Genomic DNA, 20,608 nt, shown 5'->3' with positions numbered 1-20,608 from the left:
CCACCCCAGGGAAAAGGAGAGATGTCTGAGGAAAAAATGCCAGGTTTCAAGAGCCTAATACTACTCTCTGCCTTGTCAATCAAGAGACACGGAATCAGAAGCAATGGACAAAAGGAGAGTATACAATGAGGCCTTTGATTGTAGAGTTCCCTGGGAGGAAGCCCAGAAAGAGGCAGGTCTGAGAGAGAAGGGAAAGATCACTGAAAGAGAGCTCACAGGGAGAAGAATCCTTTTCCAAGATGGTGAAAGGATGGCAAGGGGATGACCCTTTTCTGTCCATCCAATCAATAAGCAAATGTGTCAGGAATTGTGTTAGGCCTTAGGGGTATAAGACAAAAGGAATCAATCCCTCTGAGAACTGCCTGATCTCATCAGCCACCCAGCAGCTCCAAGATGGTTATAACCTCTGGGGGAATAGGGGGGTTGAAAGAGAAAAAGAGACAGAGCCATAGAGAGAAGACTGTCATTCTTCCATTTGTAGCTTCAGCTCTTGGCATATAGTAACTACTTCATAAAAGCTTTTTCAGGCATCCACTCATTCATTCATTCACTCACACATTCAACCAGCCACTTGAGTGGGTGCTGGGGATGCTGGCTGCCCAGGTACTAGTCCTGACCTAGCTGCTAAAAGGAGCACCTGGCACTAATGGCCAGAAAAGAGACTTTCCCAGGAGGAAGAATGCAAGACAAGATCTCCCACAGAAGGAAGGAGGAAATGACAAAATGGACTTTAGAGCCTGAAAGGTTTCACAAGCAGGAAGAGGATCAAAAACTGGTCTGGGCACCTTGGGGACTGACAGAGTCAGGGAAGGTCTTAATCCATCCCCAAGATTGTCCTTGGTAAAGGGCAAAGACTGTCTCCCTCAGCTGCTTGGCCTTGGTTTCTGACCTACCTAGTCATTCAAGCTTTAATTTTCTGACCAAAGATGCCAACTGGCATTCCTACTGCTTTTCTCAGGTGGGGGCTACCATCTGAACCAAAGTAAAGGCCCATCTAGCATGTACCCTCGGAGGGATGAAAAGAGATGGGACCAACGGCCCTGCTTCTGCCCCACTGGGATCTGAGAATTCAGAACTGCAGGGGAATGTAGAGATGATCTTTTTCATTCTATAAATGAGGAAACTGAGGCCCAGGAGGTGAAGGGCTTTGTCGGAGATAACACAGTCAACTTCAAATGACAGCACTGACAGCCTTGTGGAGGCTGAGCTAAGAGGGCAAGTGGTCTCCAGGGGGGGCCCATCCAAGAGTTGGTGGTGGTAGGTCTCTCCTTCCCCAGGCCCAAGGACAAGCCCTCCATTAGCTCATGAGCTCAATAAGGGGAAGGGCTGTCTTGACCTTTTGTATGTCCAGTGCTGAGCACAGTGTCTGCACATAGCAGGCACTTAATAAATGATCACCTGCCTACCTGACCTTTGGCAGTTGCCTGGAGCCATAATATATTAGAGCTGAAAGGGACTTAGAACACAGAACCTTAAGAGCTAGAAACACCTTAGAAATCACTATATCAAACGCTCTTCTTATAGGCAAGGAAATGAAGGCCCAGAGATAGAGAAATGACTTCCCCAGGGTCACAGAGTCAATGGCAGAGCAGGGACTCTGGTCTCTAGATTCCCAGTCTGGGGCTTCACCACTGAAATCATGACACTGTTCTAGGCACTGAGGAAGGGGAAGAGGCCAGTGGCATTTGACTGTACAAATGGGAAGATTTTAAACACTTGGGCAAGTAAGATCCCCTCAAATCTTGACCCCTGACTTCAATACCCCCACCTCCCAGCCAAGGAAGAGGGAGGAGGAAACAAGAGACAGGCTTGCTCTCTTACCTAGCTGCATACCTCCAAGACAAGGGCAACAGGGGTACAGGGAACCGACCCAACCACCACCACCACCTCCACAGGTCTCAGGACTAGGAAGTGAGGTTCAAGTTCAGAAGGCGAGGGCCCCCCAACAACAGCGCCCACACAGGGGAGAGAGTGGCTCTTTGGTGGGCACTGCGGCCTAGACAGCGGGCTCAGAAGGCAGCATGGACACAGGTGGAGTGAGAGGGAGGAGCGTGGGACCCAAAGAGGAGGGACTTGGGTCTGGGAGGGGTGCTAACCATGGGGAATGAGAAGTCTTGGCCATCTCTACTGGCAGAAGGCGTGTGGGCGAGGTGGGAGGGAAAGGAGAAAGAGACAGGAGCACCAATCAGGTGGAGGATGCCAAGCTTGGGGGTTGTTGTTTAAAAAACAAAATATGGAAACGAAGCCCCTCCCCCGTCTGTCACTGCTGGAGCTCTGACCTTCGGGGCCTGTATCTCCGCTGGCCCGTTGCTTTCCGGGTAGCCACGGCTGCAGTGAGGCCCACCAGGCAACACAAGGACGTGGCGCTGAACTTGAGTGTGTCCAGCCAGCTGGGGGGGTCCATGTCTAAGTAGCGTTCCACCAGGTGCAGCCCCAGGACCAGAAACCACAGGAACGAGGAGAAGGCGTCAATCCTTCGGAGCCTGCAGGGATCAGGGGGGCCCAAGGGCCAGTGAGCCACTGTCAAGGTCCCCTTGTCCCCAGAAGCCCCACCAGCCTACGGTTCTCAGCCCCCCTGCAGGGCAGGGCCCCCTGGTCCTGCCTATTACAATGCCATCTGCTTTCTGGCGGTCAGGATGATCGTGTGTCAGGGGGTCCTCAGGGCTTACTTCTGAGGAAACCCTGAAGCCCGGGGAGATGAAGTCACTGAGCCAGATCGCAGAGGGAGGCCCAAAGCCAGAAGGACTCAGGTCTTCTTAGTCATCGTGATGCCCTTTCCCGATGAACCACCGAGGCTCCTCTTACTCATCTGACCAAGAGAGCACTGATGAAGCAGCTTCTGGGAGTCAGACACAGTGCTAGGCACTGAGGACACTGGCGGCTTTCACTGCTGGCTGCTCCTGCTGCCCAGGGAGCAGGGACTCCCAGAGGAGCTGGGCTCCAAACGAGGGCCTGCTATTTCTACCTCTCAAACAAGCCACTTGACCTCCCTAGACCTGTTTCCTCATCTCTTAAGGGAGAGGGGCTACACTAGATGGCTGCTGGGGTCTCGTCCCGCTCCCACTTGAGAAGCCTAGGGGAGGCTCTGCCCTCGTACCTGGGACCACTTTGGAGACCTGACAGGGCAGAAAAAGGAGAACAGATAAAAATCAACTTGAAAACATGACTTCTCTGGATAAAAGGTCTCAGGCACCAAATGGCTCCACAGACCTGATAAATCCTCTTCAGATCTGTTCTGACACCATTTCCCCCATTAGACCGGCAGCTCCTTGAAGGCAGGGACTATCTCTTGTTTTTTTTGTAATCCTAGGACTTGGCACAGTGCCTGGCATATGACTGTTGTTGGTGAGTTTTGTGTGACTCTTCATGACCCCATTTGGAGTTTTCTTGGCAAAGACACTAGAATGGTTGACCATTTCCTTCTACAGATGAGGAAACTGAGGCAAACAGGGTGCAGTGACTTGCCCACAAAGCTGGAAAGTGTATGAAACCAGATTTAAACTCAGGGAAATGAGTCTTCCTGACTTTGGACCTGCCATTCTATTTAGAGCTTTCAAGGTGATAGAGAAATTGTAAACCAAATCACTATTTGGGGGCTACTAGAAGATTATCTAGTGAATCCCCAAAGTTTAAGCTTTAGTTGCTTAAATGGTGCTAACATCTGGGGACACCCTCTAGGGGTTGCTGGGGTTATGTTTAACAAAAAGGTGGTATTGTGGAGTTTCACATGGCATGTTAGCAGTGGATCTGAGATGTGGGAAACTCTCTGGTTCCAATGATTATTCCGCAGTCCATTTGGCCTTCCTCTGGGTCTCACACAAACATGCCATCTCCCCTCTACGCCTTTGTACAGGCCATCCCACAGGCCAGGGGTGACTGGGCAATGGAGTCTCTTCCTTTTACAGCCCATCTCCTGGATGAGGTCTTTCTGGGACCCCCATGACCTCCAGCGCCTTCCCTCCCAAACAAACTTGATTTGAATTTGCTTGCGTGTATGGCTATCTCTTGCTCTGGTGTGAGAGGAGCACAGACGCTCTTGGCTCAGTTTTGCCACAACAAGAAGCTCGGCTTTCTGAGAACTGACTGGAAGAAGTGGAATTCCCTGCTAGCTGAAGAGCTGGCTAGGGAAAGGCTACACGACCTACTGCTATCTGTAGCCTGAGGAGGAGAAACTCTTTGGAGCCCCCAAAAAAGCCGAGGCCCTTGCCAGCTCTCTGGTCTGAGGGGATGGCTTGTCACTGAAAGAGAAAACATGTCACCCCCCTGTGATGGGTGGCAGTTTGTTGTTCAGCAGGGAGGCTGGAGTAACAATAAAGGTGACAAATGTAGCTGACCACTCTCTCTGGCACATGGGTTTCCCCACTCATTTCCTCCTTTGAGGTTTCTGTTGTATCTCCATGGATACTGAAGTAGGTAAATAAACACACTGGGTTTTGTAGGGAGAAAAAGGGATGAAGGAGGAATGAAGGGTGAAGAAGGGTAACAATACTGTGTGCCTTGGTGGGAGATGAGATCCAGGTCTAGAAGTAAATTTCTATATTCTCTTGAATAAATGTTATGATTATTACTGCTTTTGCTTTATCATTAATTAAATGTTTCATGTTTAAAAACTAATGGTAGGGGGCAGCTGGGTAGTTCAGTGGAGTGAGAGTCAGGCCTAGAGACGGGAGGTCCTAGGTTCAAATCCGGCCTCAGACACTTCCCAGCTGTGTGACCCTGGGCAAGTCACTTGACCCCCATTGCCTACCCTTACCACTCTTCCACCTATAAGTCAATACACAGAAGTTGAGGGTTTAAAAAAAAACACAACAACAACTAATGGTGCTGGGGGCAGCTGGGTGGCTCAGTGGATTGAGAGCCAGGCCTAGAAATGGGAGGTCCTCAGTTCAAATTTGGCCTCAGATACATCCTATGTGACCCTGGACAAGTCACTTGATCCCCACTGCCTGGTCCTTCCTGCTCTTCTGCCTTAGAACCAATACACGGTGTTGATTCTAAGAAGGAAGGTAAGGGTTAAAAAAAGACTCATTGGTGTCATGGAGATGGATTTCCTCTAAATGGGCAGCATGCCAGTGGGGGCTCAGCTCTCCCTACACATCTCAGACTCTGGATGAGTTTACACTTCATCCTTGGGATCGCAGCCATTGAAGGAGCCTCTCTTGCCCTTTCCCCAAGGGCAGCTTCGGCCCAAAGAGGAGGGAGGAGAGGTGCCCGCGGGCTCCCTCAGGGGAAGTCGCCCCATGGCAGTGTCAGATGCAGGCTCTGAAAATGAGTGTGGCCAGTGCCGAGGCCCGGGTCAGCCACATTGCTCTCTCGCTCCTCTCCCAGCCCGAGTCCTGTGGTCCCCGAGGGCTGGCCTCTGCCTTCCCTCTCCCTCTTTCCCCAGCCCCAGAGACCCACCTGATGCGGCCGGCCAGCAGCATGGCCAGGAGGCAGGTGAGCAGGCCCGACGCCACCACTGCCACCTGGTGGCTCTGGCCGAAGTCCCAGGCCCCACGGAGGTTCTCCAACACATGCTCGGGAAGCAGATGGAGCAGCTGCTGCCAGCCCGGGGCTGCGCTGGTGTTGGAGGAGGCCGAGGTCCCGGGAGAGGAGACGTTTCCCCCTGCCAGCAAAGCAGGGGTCCAGGAGGCGGCCGGGCCGAAGGGATGGCCGGAGCCGTACAGGGCGGTGACCAGCAGGAAGCTGCAGAGCAGAAAGGCCAGGAAGCGGAGGAGGATGACCTGGGCTGGAGCAGTCACCGGCGAAGAACAGACACTCTGAGGAGAAAGGGAGGAGAGCTGAGGCCCAAGGCCCTGGGGCAGAGGGCAGCTCCAGAGAAGGCAGGGGACGGCAGGGACGACATGGAGGAGCGGGGCAGCACGGATGCCTGACTCGCAGGGGGAGCTCCAGCTGGCAGAGGGTGAGGGAGGGTTGCCAGCATCCCGAGCCCTGGTCCTGCGCTCTGGGCCTTCGTTTCAGTCTCCCTCAGCCCGAGCGAGTCTCCTCATCTTCCCCCCAAAGCTCTGAATCTAAAGCATCCGCACTAGGGGGGCGGCCCTTCCCACAGCTTCCTAAATCAGCTGGCGGCGCTGCAGCGAGCACGCGACCTCTCCCATCTCGGTTCCCCTACAAAAAGTGAGGACCCGGGCTGCCCTCCAAGACTAAAACACAATGGAGAAAGAGTTAAAAAAGAAATGCAAAGAGAACACAGAGAAGGTTACTCTGTGCTCTTCTCTAGGCAGCCAAGCAGTGACTAGATAAGCGATGGGACTGGAGTCAGGAAGAGCCAAGCTCAAATCCCACGCCAGACACATCCGAGCTGTTTGCCTCGGTTTCCTCAACAGTAAAATGGCAGCAGTAACAACAGCAGCCATCTCCCTGGGCTGTTGTGAGGGCCAAATGAGGTAAATACTATAGAGTCCCCGGCAGAGGGCTAGAGAAAGGCCTTTTCTCTTTCCTCAGAGTCCATCCCTGCAGGGACGCTTGCACGGCTCAGGGCCCCCATTTCTATCTGAGTGGGGCTTCCTTGGGCTAGCATGGGGATCCAGCCGCCCTTCCCGAAACCCTCTTCCCTCCCCAACGCCCGCCATGAGCACCCCCCCTACCCCTCCGAGCCCTTCCCCTACCTGCATGGAGGCCTTGTCTGTCTCCCGCCGCTTAAACTGGTGGCTGAGCAGGAGAGCCCGCAGCTGCCGGTTCTGGTGCTTGATGTAATACTCCACGGCAGCCTGGCAGGGCCGGCACAGCTTGTACATCTGCTCCAGGTGGTGCCTGTACACCTCGATCTCCTCGTCATATTTGCCCTGTTGGGAACAGAGGCTTTCTATGGAGGGGGCTCCCAACTCCATCACCTGGGGCTACCCAGGGAGGGATACAGAAGGGACGGGGGAGGGAGAGCCCCAGAAACCTGTTGGGTTTCAGCCCAGATGATGGCTCTGAGCAGAGCCCGAAGGGCCCTCAGTTGCTTTCATGGTAAGATAGAAAGCCCTGGCTCTGCTACCAGAGGCCTTGGATTTAAATCTTGCCTCTGGGATGGGTCATTTTCACCTGAATCTCTCTGGTTGCCCTTGGTTTTCTCCTCTGTAAAATGAAGGGGTTGGATGGACTTGAGGCCTTCAAGGCTCCTTCCAAGTCAAAATCAATGATCCATCCAGTCCAACCCATAATTGAACAAGCCCAATAAAGGCAAAAAGCCATTAACTGGGAGCTGGTTTTTTTGGAAAATAAAATATGACAGCTAAACCATCAGTTAATTTGATTCTGAAGAAGAAATCCAAATGACAATATCGGAAATGAAAAAGGTGAATTTATAACCAATAAAGAGGAAATAAGTCATTATTAGAAGCTATTTTGTCCAATTATATGCCAATAAAACTGACCACCTAAACAAAGATGGTGAATATTTACAAAAATGTAAATTATCCATATTATCAGTACAGCTGTGGGAAAGCTAGGTGGCTCAGTGGACTGAATGAGGCCTTTTGACAGGGGATCCTGAGTTCAAATCTGGCCTCAGATACTTCCTAGTTGTGTGACCCTAGGCAAATCAAATAACTTAGTGCTCTTCTACCTTAGAACCAATACACAGGACTGATTCGTAGATAGAAGGTAAGGGTTAAAAAAACAAAAGAGGAAATAGAATACTTAAGTAGGCCAATATTAGAAAAATAAATTAAACAAGCCATAAATGGACTCCCAAAGGGAAAAACCCAGGACCAGGTGAATTTGCAAACGAATTCTACCAAACATTTAAAGAACAATGAATTCCAATATTACACAAACTGTTTGGGAAAATAGGTAAAGGAGTCCTTCTAGGAGACACACACACACACACACACACACACACACACACACACACACACAAATCCTCACTTTCTGTCTTAGAATCAATATTAGGCATTGGTTCCAAGGCAGAAGCGCACTAAGGGCTGGGCAATGAGGGTTAAGTGACTTGGCCAGGGTCACACAGCTAGGAAGTATCTGAGGCTAGATATGCACTCAGGAAATCCTATGTCTGGGCCTGGCTCTTAATCCACTGAGCCACCCAGCTGCCCCCCAAATATAATCTTGATATCTAAACTAAGAAGAGATGAAGTAGAAAAAAAAAATCACTTTCTAATTTCCCTAATGAATATAGACACAAAAATTTGAAACAAAACATGAGTAAGGAGATTACAACAATATATCCCAAAGATCATACATTATGATCAGACTGGATTAATACCAGGAATGGAGGACTGGTTCAGTATTAAGAAATACAAGCATAACTGACCCTATTAACAACAAAACCAACAAAAACCATATACATGATCCTTTCAATTGATATGGGAAAAGCTTTGACAAAATATGACAGCCTTCCTATTAAAAACACTAGGGGGGGCAGCTGGGTAGCTCAGTGGATTGAGAGCCAGGACTAGAGATGGGAGGTCCTAGGTTCAAACCCGGCCTCAGACACTTTCCAGCTGTGTGACCCTGGGCAAGTCACTTGACCCCCATTGCCCACCCTTACTAGGAGCCAATATATAGAAGTTAAGGGTTTAAAAAAAAAAAAAAAAACACTAGGAAGCATCGGGATAGATGGTGCTTTCCTTAAATGGATCAGCAGTTTCTATGCACAACATCCTCGCCACCCCAGGAAGGTTTCAGGGTCTCAGGAAAGGCCATCCCGCCTGAAGAGCCCATTTCACCAGGGCCGGCTCTGCTCTCTGGGGACCCAGAACAAGCCGAGGCGTTCCCGAGGTCCTCCGGGCCCCCAGGCCTTGCCTTCACACGTGTCCGCTGCTCTAAGTTAGCCGAGGGCTTTCCCCAGCATCTCGTTTGATTTCTCACAACCCTCTCAGGTAGGTGCTATGATTTCCATTTTACAGGTGAGGATGCCGCATCTGAGAAAGGTTAAAACCTGGCCTGTAGTTATGTGGCTACGTGACTGTGTGTGGCAGGCTTTGAACTCGGGTCTTCTCGACTCCAGTAACCCGTCTCCCGCCTCCCCAGCCAACATGCCGTCTGGAACACAAGATGCGCCGAGCTCGCTGCAGCTGTATTCCTTCTCTCTTGGCCCCTCCCGGCTCCGAAGGGGCAGGCCTCAGTGCCCGCACTACGGACAGCTCAGCTCCCAGAGCCAGGACAGCGTAGCTACAGGACTGCACGGCCCCTGCCAGCCACCTCACATCAAGAGGAGCCATTTTGCTCCCATCAAGAGGCACCATCCAATCGCCTACCCTGCCATGGGCGGGTTTCCAGCCTCTGCTCAGTGACCTCCCTGCCGCAGCCCCCGAGGAGGCCCTCCTGTTTCCATGGAAACAGCAGGAGCTGATGTTATCCTCCCCAGCCTGGCAGGGGCGGCGCTCCCCTCCCCCTCCCTCCTCCTCTCGGTCTGCCTGGGATGGTTCCCTCCTCCCAGCATGCCTCTCCCAAGCCTTGCCCTTAAGTGAGCAAGAGGGCAGCCTGCCGTGAGCCGGGCGCTCTGGGACTGCAGCCCAAGAAAGGAGCCACCCGCGAGGAGGAGGAGCACCTCAGGATGGCTCCAGGGGCAAGTGGGGGAAACTCGGAGGGCCCCAAAGTGGCTCCGACCAGGAGCCCCCGCTGAGGCCTGGGGCGGAGGGCCTGCAGCAGCCGGCTGGCCCTGCTCAGAGCACAGCCTCAGGAGGGGGCAGGCGGGACGAGCCGGAGCGTCCCGAGGGGGCCGGGGGCCTTCTGCGTACAGACCGGACCGGACGGTCCCTTCCAGCCCTCCAACTCTACAATTCAAGGACAACTCAGAGCAAACAGAGGGCTGCCGGGGATGGAGAGGCGGGAGGCGGCCCCCGCTCTCATGCAGCCCACGTGCTCGCCGCTGTCCAGGGGCGGAGAATGGCCGAGGGAAGGCTTCCTGCAGCAGGCCAGGCCCGTCTGTCCTCCATCCCACTGACCTCTGACTAGCTCCTGGCCTGGCCTGAGGTGAAGCTGGGCCAGGACAAAAGTCAGGGTGCGGCATGGCCTCAGCGCCTTCTAGGTCTGCCCAAGCTCAGATCGCTCCGAGGCACTCGCTCCCGTCACCTTCCTTCTTGTCCGCCTGCACATGCTGGGCCGGACCCCCACCTCCCCCCCCCCCGACTCTGAGGGGCTTGGGGCGTCTTGGTGACCCCCAACTTAGTTTTGCCCATCCGCAGGGTGCGGCCGCTGGGCATGCCCAGCTTCTGGAAGCCCCAGGGGAGGGCCAGGGGGCGCCCCAGGTGGCTGAGTGGCCCTGCAGAGGGCTGGGCCTCCCCAGACACCCCCTATGCCACAAGGACTTCCCCCAAACATCCACGCAGTGGGATCCCGAGGCAGTGATTCCCCCCACAAATGCCAGCTTCCTCACCTGTAAAATGGGGAGAATCTAGCTACAATGACTGCCTCCTGGGCAGCGAGACAGAGGAGGGCCGCCAGCCCGGCGGAGGTGAAAGTGCTTCTCCCAGGCGGCCGGCAGGCTGGGCCCGGCCGCTAGTGCGGGGGCACAAAGAGCAAAGCCAGGCGCTCCCTCCCTGCCCCGCCAGAGCCCTTCCCAGGATCCGCCGTGAGAGCGTCGACACCCTCCAAGGGGGAGTCAGAGGGAGGCTCCAGGGGAGCCCAGATCCCGCCAGCCCCGGGGGCCCCCAACAGCGGCTCGTACAGAGCAGTCACCCGCGGGCCACAATGGCCTCCGAGGGCCGGCTGTGCTCCAAAGGCTTTCGGAGCCGTCTCCTCCGGTCCTCACGGGCCCCCGGGTCACCCTGCCAGGAAGGGTCTGAGGCTGGATTTGAACCTGGGCCTTCCTGCCTCCAGGTCCAGCCGGCACGCGGGCTCCGGGGAGAGGGAGGGGGCCGGCTCCCCCCAAGCCCGTGGCCACGGCCGGCTCCCCCCCGCTCACCTCGTCGCGCGGGGCGAAGGCCGCCAGCTGCTTGATCTTGGTGGTCTGGTGGTTGTTGCACTTCTTGCACAGCAGGACTTGGCTGCTCACCCACTGCTGGGGCTGGGCGCCGTCGCAGAAGGGCGCCGTGTGCGCCACCACGTGGTTCAGGTGCTCCAGGTACTGCGCGGGGATGGGCTTGTTGTAGTCGCCGTTCTGTGGGGAGAGGAGGGAAGGCCTGGTCGGGGGCGCCGCCGGGGTGAGGCCTGGAGGGGCCTCCCCAGCCGGAGGCCAGGACCCTGCTCTGGGGGAGGGGGCGGGAGGGTCGGCTGGGGCACCCACCTCCTGGAAGCCATTGTACTGCTCGCAGTTGGGGCAGTCCCAGCAGTTGCGGTTCCCGTAGGGCACGACGGTGTCCTGATTGCAGAACCAGCAGTTGACGGTGACGTGCGTCGGCTTTTTCCTAAACAGAAAAGAAGAGGAGGATGGTCTCAGAGGGCCCTGACGCCTCTCCGCGGAGGCCAGCCCTGGCCAGGGCCTCTCCCGGAGCTCCAGGGCCGGGCCCAGGCCCCCACCGAGGGAGACTCACCAGCCCCTGAGGCCTGCGAGCCACCGCCTCATAAAGCCCCCGAGGTGGGGCTCAGACACAGCCATGGAGGCCAGGCTGGCACCAGGGGAGTTTCCCTAAAGCCAGGGCTGCCCCCAGCTGTCCTAGCCCAGCTGGCCCTCATTGGTCATCTCCAGGCCGACAGCTGGGGGGGGCGACAAGATAATCCCCAGGACTGAGCGGACACACAGGGGACACCTGCTGTGAGGAATGCGGGCCTCTGAGGGGAGGCAGCTGCTCCCTGTCCTAGGCCGAGGCCAAAGCCAGGCAGGAACAGCATTCGCGAGCACCTCCTCTATGGGAAGTGCTTTTGACCAACAGTCTCTGATCCTCACAAGCCTGGAGCTGGGTGCCAGTTGAGTTTATTCCTATTTTACAGATGAGGAAACCGAGGCAAGGCGGCAGCAAAGTGGCCCGATCAGGGCCAGCCTGGACTGCAAAGCCAGAGCTCTAACCACTGCTCTGGCCAGCATGCGCAGGATCCCAGGCCAGAGAGAGAAGGGATGACCCTCAAGACCACTGCACGCAGACCTCAAAGGGTGCGCACCCACCCGGCTCACTCCTGCCTCCCCATTCCCTGGGGCGGGGGGTGCAGCCTGGGGGGCTGCAGAAACGGCCCAGGTGGGGCAGGACGACACAGCTCTTTCAGGATGAAATCAGTCCCCTAGAATTGTGGATTCTTTAGGCAGCAGGGCTGGTGGTGGGGGGGGGCGGGGAGGGGGGATTCTAGTTCGCTCAGAGAAGGCTGGAGCAGGACTCACAAGACCCGGTTCAGATTCCAACTGGGACCTTGGACAAGTCACTGCTCTGGGCCTCTGGGTCACGAGGGCCCCTGGTGGGTGAGCCTGAGCCTTCCCTCTTCTCCAAGCCTCCAGAACCACCAGGGGCAGTGGGGGGCCTTTCAGGCCTGCAGCTCACTGAACTGCATTCCCTAAGCAGGGAGGGAGCTGGGGGAGGGACAAGCAAGAGCCTCCCCCCGCAGCAAGGCCAGTGGCGCCCAAGAGAGGATTCCATGCCAGTCCTGTGGAGATGGAAATGCTCATTTTGATGGGTGTTTAAGTTCAGAACAAAATGGATGAACTAGAGAAGCAGTGAATCCAGGAGGATTTGGGCAGGCAAGAAGGCATCTATCATTTTATGCAGGTTATCCCCATTTTACAGAGGAGGAGAGCGAGGCAGGCAGAGGTGAAGTGACTTTTGCAGGGTCCCACGGCCAGTGTGGGCCCAGAGCCCCTCCCTCCCAGGGGTGCCGTGCCTGGCACCACAGCCCCTCCGAGGGCTCCTTCCCAGTTCCTCCCTGCTTCTTGGTGGGCGTGAATCCTGCATCTCTACTGAGATGATCAAGTCCTGAAAGCAGAAGCCAATCCTGTGGGCCGGTCCAGAGCTCCGTGCACCCCACGCCTGCTTCTTCCCTAACCCCAAAGTGCCTCCACATCCCCCACCCCCTGGTCACCAGAAAAAAAAGCAGAGCAAGCCGGGAATGACTATGAGAGGCCGGGAGCCTCCCTTGGAGCGGGGGTCTCCTGGGCTGGGGCTGAATCATGACAAACACCCCGCTGGGGCTCCTAGGGCTGCCGTGGGAGCAGACACAGAGCGGGGCACGCCTTCATGAGGCCTTCTCCGCCCAGCCCCCGGACCCCCACCATCTCCACAGTGCCGACGTGCCATCTGGCCAGGCCCTATTCTCCCCCTTCTCAGAGGAGGAAACAGAGGCTCTGATAAGTGACTCTCCCGGGTCGCTGCCCAGCCCCAGCCTTTAGGGTGAAGGAGCCCAATTTAAACAAATTCTGTTTCCCACTAGGTTTCTAACCAATGAGCCTGGTCTTCGGGGCCCTGAGGAAGAAGAGGAAAGGGGCCATCCTGCAGTCAAACCGGGCACCCGCAGTGCATGTGCAGTCAGAGGCCCTGGGCTCAGGCCCCTGCTCTGCTGGCATGACCATGGTGAAGTCATTTAACTTCTGGGCCCCACTTTCCCCATCTGTGAAGTTAAGTTTGGACTTTCAAATCTATGGCCCGTAATCCCAGAGAAGGTTGACCCACTTTACCCCCAAGGTGCTCCACAGAGCTGTCACTCATCAGAACAGAGTCCCTGGGCAAGTCACTTAGCCCTTCAGCCTTAGCACAGGCACAGAGGAACAGGATGCCAGCCCTGACTAGGAGGCCAGAGCAACGGGCCTCCCCCACTCCATCATTCGGACCCCAAGTCCCTCAAGGGCTAAGGGATGAGCCCCAGCTCCGACCCACTCCCAGCCCGCCTGGGGCTCTCCCTCCTCCCATCTGCCACAGCAGGCCGAGTCCGGCCCCAAGAGATCGGCACAGACTAGGTGCCGGCGGCATCGATGCCAGAGAGCCGAGAGGAGTCCGGATGCCCTCTGCCCTGTGGCGATGCAGGCAGCGCTGGCGGCTACTCCATAGGAAGGATGGGGAGGAGTGGGGGCTGACCAAGAGTGGGGAAATGTTAAGCCTGGCTGCAGGGCCCTCCCAGGCCGCAGGCCGCCTGGCTACTTGCTGGGTGGGTCAAGGTTGGCCCCTCGGTCTGGCAGAGGCTGGGATGCGGGGGCCGTGCCTCCTGATTGCTAACAAGCTGGAGCTTTGGGGAACCCTGCTGGGATGTGGCGTCCTCAGCACTCGAGGCCCCTACGAATTCCACCATCTTGTGGCCGCCCTCCAGATCCTCGGGCAAAACCAACAACTCCCTGGCCTCAACCCCTTCCAAAGTGCAGCCCATCCACCTTGCCACCCGCGTGTTGGACACATTGTCCTTCCTCAGTTCTATCATCAACAAATTAATCAAACACATACAAAAGAGAAAACCAGAAATCCAGGTCCTGTCCTCAAGAGGCTGACTCAGGTCTAGAGACGACACAAACACACACCAATAAAAACAAGGGAAGTAATGAGGGGAAGGAAGCACTTGTATCTGGAGGGTGGGAGACAATCAAAAAGGGCTTCAAGTAGGAGGCAACACTGGGGCCAAGCTCTGAAGGAGCAGATAAGGAGGGAAAACATTCCCAGCATGGGGCCGAGCCAGGGCAAAGGCACAGCACCCCTCCTTAGGAAGGAGCTTCTCTAGGAAGCCTTCTCTGGTTCGCTGGCATCTCGTGCCCCATTTCCTGCCTAGACTGGCAAGCTCAGTGAGCATTTGGGGCCGAGCCCTTGACCCAAATGGGTTTTTGATGCGCAGGAAGCACCAAAATGCTCCCTCACCTTCCCTGGCCCTCCAGGAGGAGCAGATCAAACACCTACTGGATGGCAGTCTACAGGCAGAGGGAGAGGGACCTCCGTGAACATCTACTCTACTCTCCTGGGGTCAATCCCACTTCTGAGGCTACCCACTCCCCGAGTGGTCTGTGGGATCTTCACCTCCCTGGGCTGGGGTTAAGGGAGAGGCCTTCCCTTCAGAGGTGCCTTCTGGCTCTAGAGTTCTAATTCTACAATTCTAACACGAAGCCAGATAAACAGAAAATAAACACACTATATCTGGGGAGGAAGGGGCCATGGGGAGACACTAGCTACTGCGGAAAATCAGGAAAGACATCATGTAGGCCAGTGATGGGCAACCTTTTGAGCTTGGTGTGTCAAAATTCACCAAAAAACTGAGCATAACTCAGGTGGTGTCACTTCAAGAAAAAAAAATAATTTCGTGACATTTATAGTTTAAATAACAAAAATGTATAACTGTAATATATAACTATTTAATAAACCAAAATAGATAAATTAATATGGGTAGAATTGTCATCTAGAGTGCACAGAGCATCTACACTACAACAAATGTTTCATCCTCGGCATGCAGCCCCATGCCATCAAAAATGGCTACGCGTGCCGCGTGTCATAGGTTTGCCATCACCGATGTAGGAGGTGGCTTTGATCTCTCCAGGGAAAGATATGGTCTTCCAACAATGGACAAGAAAACCCAAACACCAAATGTAAAGCTGGAAAATCCCTCAGAGGCCATCTAGTCCAAGCTCCTAATGTGACAGATGAGGAAAGGGAGGCCTTCCCTTCCCCCCAGGGTGACCCCGAGGAGCCCGGGTCTCCAAAGCTCCACCACGTACAGGATCTCATGGAAGGCCCACAGAGTCCACCCCCATATTTGTACCATCAGGGCTCCTGAGACCAAGAGCAGAAAGTGACTTCCCCCAGGTGGTGCAGGCCAGCATGGCAGAGCCAGGAGTGCCCGGGTGTCTTTTTTACTTTCTATGTCTCTCTTGTAAACTGCGGAGAGGACCAGGCCCAGAGCCAGGAAGACCCACAGAAATCCAGCCTTGGACACTTGCTAGCCAAGTCACTTTGGACAAGCCACCGAAGTGCTGTTTGCCTCAGTGATTTCAACAGCAAGAGAGGAATCATGCAGGGAAAGGGTGCCAGCCACCAGACTCAGGGCTGTCTGAATATTATCTTGTCCGCACAACCACCCTGAGAAGCAGGTATTATGGGCCTCCTATTACAGACGAGGAAACAGAGGCAAAGAGAGGTAAAGTGACCTGTCCAGGGTGAGGTGTAACCATCTGAAGCCAAATTAGAGCGGGAGTCTTGGTGACTGCAGGCCCGGCTCTGTCTTCCATGGCACCCTTGGTGGCCTCTGGTGTGAAGATCAAACGAGATGACACTGGAAGGGGCTCAGCATGGCATCTGGCACACAGCGGGCCCAATGGGCTCTTGTTCTCCTCTCCCTGTCTGCCCTGATGAAGGCAGTTTCCCCCATCTTCTCTTACCAAGTTCCCTTTCATGGTGGGTGCCCAGGGCCCATTCTAAAGCTAGTAAAAAGACGAATTTCACTTAGAAATAAAGGGAGGGAGAGACTCCCATTATAGTCCTGCTTTTGAAGAAGAGAGAAAAGACATTTTCACCATATCTCAAGTTCTTCAGCTATCTAAAGAACCCCAAGAACATTCAATCTCCCTCAATATGGAAACAGCAAATTGCTTTAGAGACATCCCTCACTTGATTTAGACCCACAAATTGAGAAAAGGGCTTCCCACCCTAAACCCAAAAGTCTGACTTGAGGCTGATGGGAATCTTCCCTGCCCTGGCACTGCTGAGGTCCTGTAGTCTATCACCCAGCTAAGTGGCACCATGGAGAGGGCATCTTGACCTGGAGGCAGGAAGACCCAAGTTCGAATCTGACCTCAGACACTTACTGGGACCCTGTTTGCCTCAATCTCCTTGTCTATAAAATGTAAAGGCACCTTCCTTGCAGGGTGGCTGAGGAGGAACAAATGAACTAACATCTACGGAGCGCCTAGCACCATGCCTGGGATGTACCTGGGATATCGCAGGCTCTAAAAAGGCTCATTCCCTTCCCTGTGGCCCCAGGGCAGCACACCCTTGGAGGCCCCATCAAAGAAGCACAGAACAATCTCCCCTTCTCAAACAACATCCCACACTTCTCCAAACAACCTAAACCCCATTCCACCGAGGTTCCTGTTTTCATGTTCTATACTGAACTGGTGATGCTTGTTGATGAGACAGATTTTACACTAAAAAGGCTCCTTTAGAAACAACTGCCCACTTCCCTGCTCCAAAAGGCCAGTGCCAGCAGAACCAAGTGTTCTCCCAGCAGGAGCTCTGGGAGCAGAGTGGAACACTGCCATCATTCCCTTTGGCAGAGGCCTGAGCCATCCAGTCAGGAAGGACCAGGGCCCTGGACACAGGAGAGGTCCAGAGCAGGTCCTGGGCAGGGAAGGTCTGGCTTTCAAAGCTCTAACTGTGGGCACTGAGAACAGAAATGTGAAGACGATACCAAAGACCCCACAGACACAACTCTGTGCCCAAGGGCCCTTGCCAATGACAAAGCTGAGTCCCAGGATGGTAGAGCCCAGAGCAGGTCAACAAGGGCAGGGAGCATCAGCAGATGGGACTGTGAAGACTCAGGCCGGACATGATCCAGCCCTCAGCTCGGCCCTCAAGGGGGCAATTCCAGGTATTCCCTAAACAGGCTGAACCCAAATACCAGATGGGGCCTGAGAGAATGAGACTGCATTTAGTTCACAAAGCCTTATTAAACGCCCTTACTGTGTGATGCTGGGCGAGTTACTTAACCTCGGTCTTCCCATCTGTAAAATCAGTTGTGATGGATGGCTTCTGAGGTCTAGAGCAGTGATGTAGGCTCTCACCTGAGCCACCCACCACCACTCAGGGGTACAGCTGTTTCAGGTATTCTCAGGGCCTTAAATGGGAAAAATGAGTGTCACAGAAGTTTGTGAGCCCCCTGCCCTTGGTCAGCCAGCCAGGGAAGAACCCAGGACCTCATTTGCTCTCCTCCACAGACCAGCAGGAGGTAATGGGAGGCTCCCCCATGGCTCCTCCCCCAGTTTCCAGGCTTCTCATCCCCATGTCCTCTTTGGTTCAATGACACAGGCTTCTGACTGCTCCCACAAGATGCTGATTTTTCTATGGCTGCCCCCAGGCCTGGTGTCTTCTCTCTCCCTGTCTGCATCTCCCAGCTTGCTTCCAGTCTCTGCTAAAATCTCTCCCTCTACAAGCAGCTTTTCCTAATCCCCCTAAATGCCAGCATCTTCCCTCTGTGGGTTACTTCCAGTTTATCCTGTGCATAGCTTGGTGCATGTTGTCTCCCTATCAAGTTGGGAGCTCCTTGAGGACAGGGACTGTCTTTTGTCTCTCATTGCATCCCCAGAGCTTGGCATGATGGTTCGAGTCCCACAGCTAAGATGCAGCAGAGAACTTGAAGCTAGGTTTTTGTGCCTCCAGGTCCCCAGTACTCTATCCACCTAGACCTCTCTGGCCAAACCCCACTTCTTTCCCAAAGGTTTGCAGAATCAAGTGGTTTTTTTAAAAACCCTTACCTTCTGTACTGTGTATTGGCTCCAAGGCATAAGAGTGGTAAGGGCTAGGCAAGGGGGGTTAACTGACTTGCCCAGGGTCACACAACTAGGAAGTGTCTGAGGTCAGATTTGAACCCAGGACCTCCCATCTCTAAGCCTGGCTCTCAATCCATTGAACCATCCAGCTGCCCCCCAGAATCAAGTGTTTTAAAGTTGTTGGGCACTGCTGAAAAAGCAGAAGTGATGCCCTCCACCTATCACTGAAGCACCCTGCCCTCTGAGTTAGGGTGATTTTCCAGGTCATTGAGGTCTCTGTAGGGTCACCTTTCCTAATTTTAGCTGGCACTTTAGATATGAATAGAGTCTCCTCCTATCTCCACAGGAAGCAACAGAGCCCTCAGGGAGAAAATGGGGAAGCCCCACAAATAACCAAGCTGAAGGAGAGGCTTTTGAGCAGCCCCCCAATTTGTGCTGGAGTTTTGTGGCTTGGGATGGGGCAGTACTGGCAGTCTATATTGTGGTCCTAGTGAATTTCTACTGCCTGGGGGAAAGGAGATTCAGGCATGGGTTCCCCCATGATGAATCACACCTTGTTTATGAATGATAATAATAACATTTGATAGTTATACAGCCCTTTAAAAGTCTGAAAAGCACTTTCTATGTAATTATCCTATTTAACCCTCCCAACAGTCCTGTGAGGTAGGTATTTTAAGTGTTCAGGGAAAAGTACAAGTCAGTTGATCCATAAGCATTTACTAAGTACTTACTTTGTGTTAGTAGTGGGGATCCAAAGAAAGACCAACCCACCAAATCCCAGGGAGTGAACATTCTAATAGGGGAGGAAGAGGGGAAAGAATATGCAAATAAACAGGGATACACAGAGAATATACATGTAATAGGAAAAGGGAAAACCCTCAGCAAATAGCCCTGGAAGATGAGGACTTGGGTCCATATCCTAACACTGATACTTTCTACCTATGTCAATCTCCATCTTCTCATCTGGAAACGGGGCCTGGAAGTGTAAAGCTAAAAGGGCCTTCAGAGGAGAGGCCATCAAATCCAGAGGAATATACCCAAATGCTTCCAGAACCAGATTAAAGTGTAATGGGGGGACGAAGGGAGCAGCATCGGTGGATCTGGGTTCAAATTCGACCTCAGACCCTTCCTAGCTGTGTGATTCTGGGCAAATCACTTAACCCACATTGCCTGGCCCTCACCACTCTGCTGTTTTAGAACTGATAGTAAGATGGAAAACAAGGCTTGTTTTTTTCAAAATTTAATTGGAAAATATTTGACAAAATGAATAAAAATACCATAAAACACAACAGGTAGGCAGTTGGTAGCAAGGTGGATAATGCCAAGTTTGGGAGGTCTTGGGTTCAAATTTGACTTCAGATCTTTCCTAGCTATGGGATCCTGGGTAAGTCACTTAAGCCTGTTTGCCTAGTCCTTGGCTTGCTGTTTGTTCTTAGAACTGACAATAAGAGTTTAAAACAAGCAAACAAAAAGTTCCATTTTACAACTGAGACAATGCACATCCCAAAGGGGCTGTACAGATGGAGTTAGTGTAGCCTTTTCCTATTTGAATTGGCCACCAATCTCATTTTACAAATGAGGATGGGGAAGGTCCAGATATTAAAAGTCAGAGATTTGAATTCAGGCCCTCCTGGCTCGGTCTCCACTGCACCCCTCGGCCTGTGCAAGGGAAGAAATCCCTTTTTCCAGCTGGACGAGGTCTATAGAATCCTATTTTACAGAAACCTGTCCATCACTCACACAACGAAAACTGCTTAAGGGCCTACTATGTGCCAGGCACTTTTCAAAGTACTTGGAATGACTGGAGGTAGCCATAGAGGGTAGGCGCCAGCACTAAGAAAGATGGAGAAAGGTTTTTTGTACAAGGGGGTTTTTTGGCTAAGCCTGGAAGGAAGTCAAGGAGTCAGAGACGCGAAGGGTGGGCATTCCAGGCACCGGGCAGAGCCAGTGAAAATGCCTGGAGTCGGGAGATAGTGGGTCTCGTAGGAGGGGCAGGCAGACAGGCGGCCACTTTCGCGGAGCATTGGTGGGGAGTGTAAGAAGGCCGAAAGGGTGGGCTGCAGCCCCTTCCCCACGGGCTCCCTCAGGATCCCTTTCCCACCAAAGGGGAACACAGGCTCAGCAGACCTGGGCGGGGATTGCTGAAGGGCGGGGTGGCCCTGGGCTTCAGCTGGGGAGCCTCAGTTCCACCGCCCCCCCCCAAACCTCCCCCGCACCGGGCTGCGGAAAATGGGGAAAGCGCTTTTGTCAACTTTCAAGCCCGCGTAAATGTGACTGTGACCGGTCCCTAAGCCAGGGGGAAGGGGACGCGGTGGGGGAATGGGGGTCCTCGGGCTGGGGCGGGGCGGGGCG

The 20,608-nt window shown here is 54.0% G+C and overlaps 1 protein-coding gene across 1 annotated transcript in view; it reads right to left on the bottom strand.

Moving 5' to 3' along the window:
• The window catches only part of TMEM201 (transmembrane protein 201), a 44,814-nt gene that overhangs the window by 19,242 nt on the left and 4,964 nt on the right, over positions 1-20,608 (bottom strand). The window contains exons 2-6 of the mRNA XM_044671262.1: positions 11,171-11,294; positions 10,850-11,044; positions 6,609-6,785; positions 5,401-5,759; positions 2,280-2,483 (exon numbers count right to left, since the gene is read on the bottom strand). Of these exons, the coding sequence (XP_044527197.1) occupies positions 2,280-2,483; positions 5,401-5,759; positions 6,609-6,785; positions 10,850-11,044; positions 11,171-11,294 (1,059 nt within the window). The remainder of the gene's footprint in view (positions 1-2,279; positions 2,484-5,400; positions 5,760-6,608; positions 6,786-10,849; positions 11,045-11,170; positions 11,295-20,608) is intronic.

The sequence above is a fragment of the Gracilinanus agilis genome, chromosome 3 (genome assembly GCF_016433145.1).
Source record: "Gracilinanus agilis isolate LMUSP501 chromosome 3, AgileGrace, whole genome shotgun sequence".
In the NCBI taxonomy this organism is placed as follows: Eukaryota; Metazoa; Chordata; class Mammalia; order Didelphimorphia; family Didelphidae; genus Gracilinanus; species Gracilinanus agilis.
Note: the sequence above shows the minus strand (reverse complement) of the source record. Positions and strands in the feature narration are given on the sequence as shown.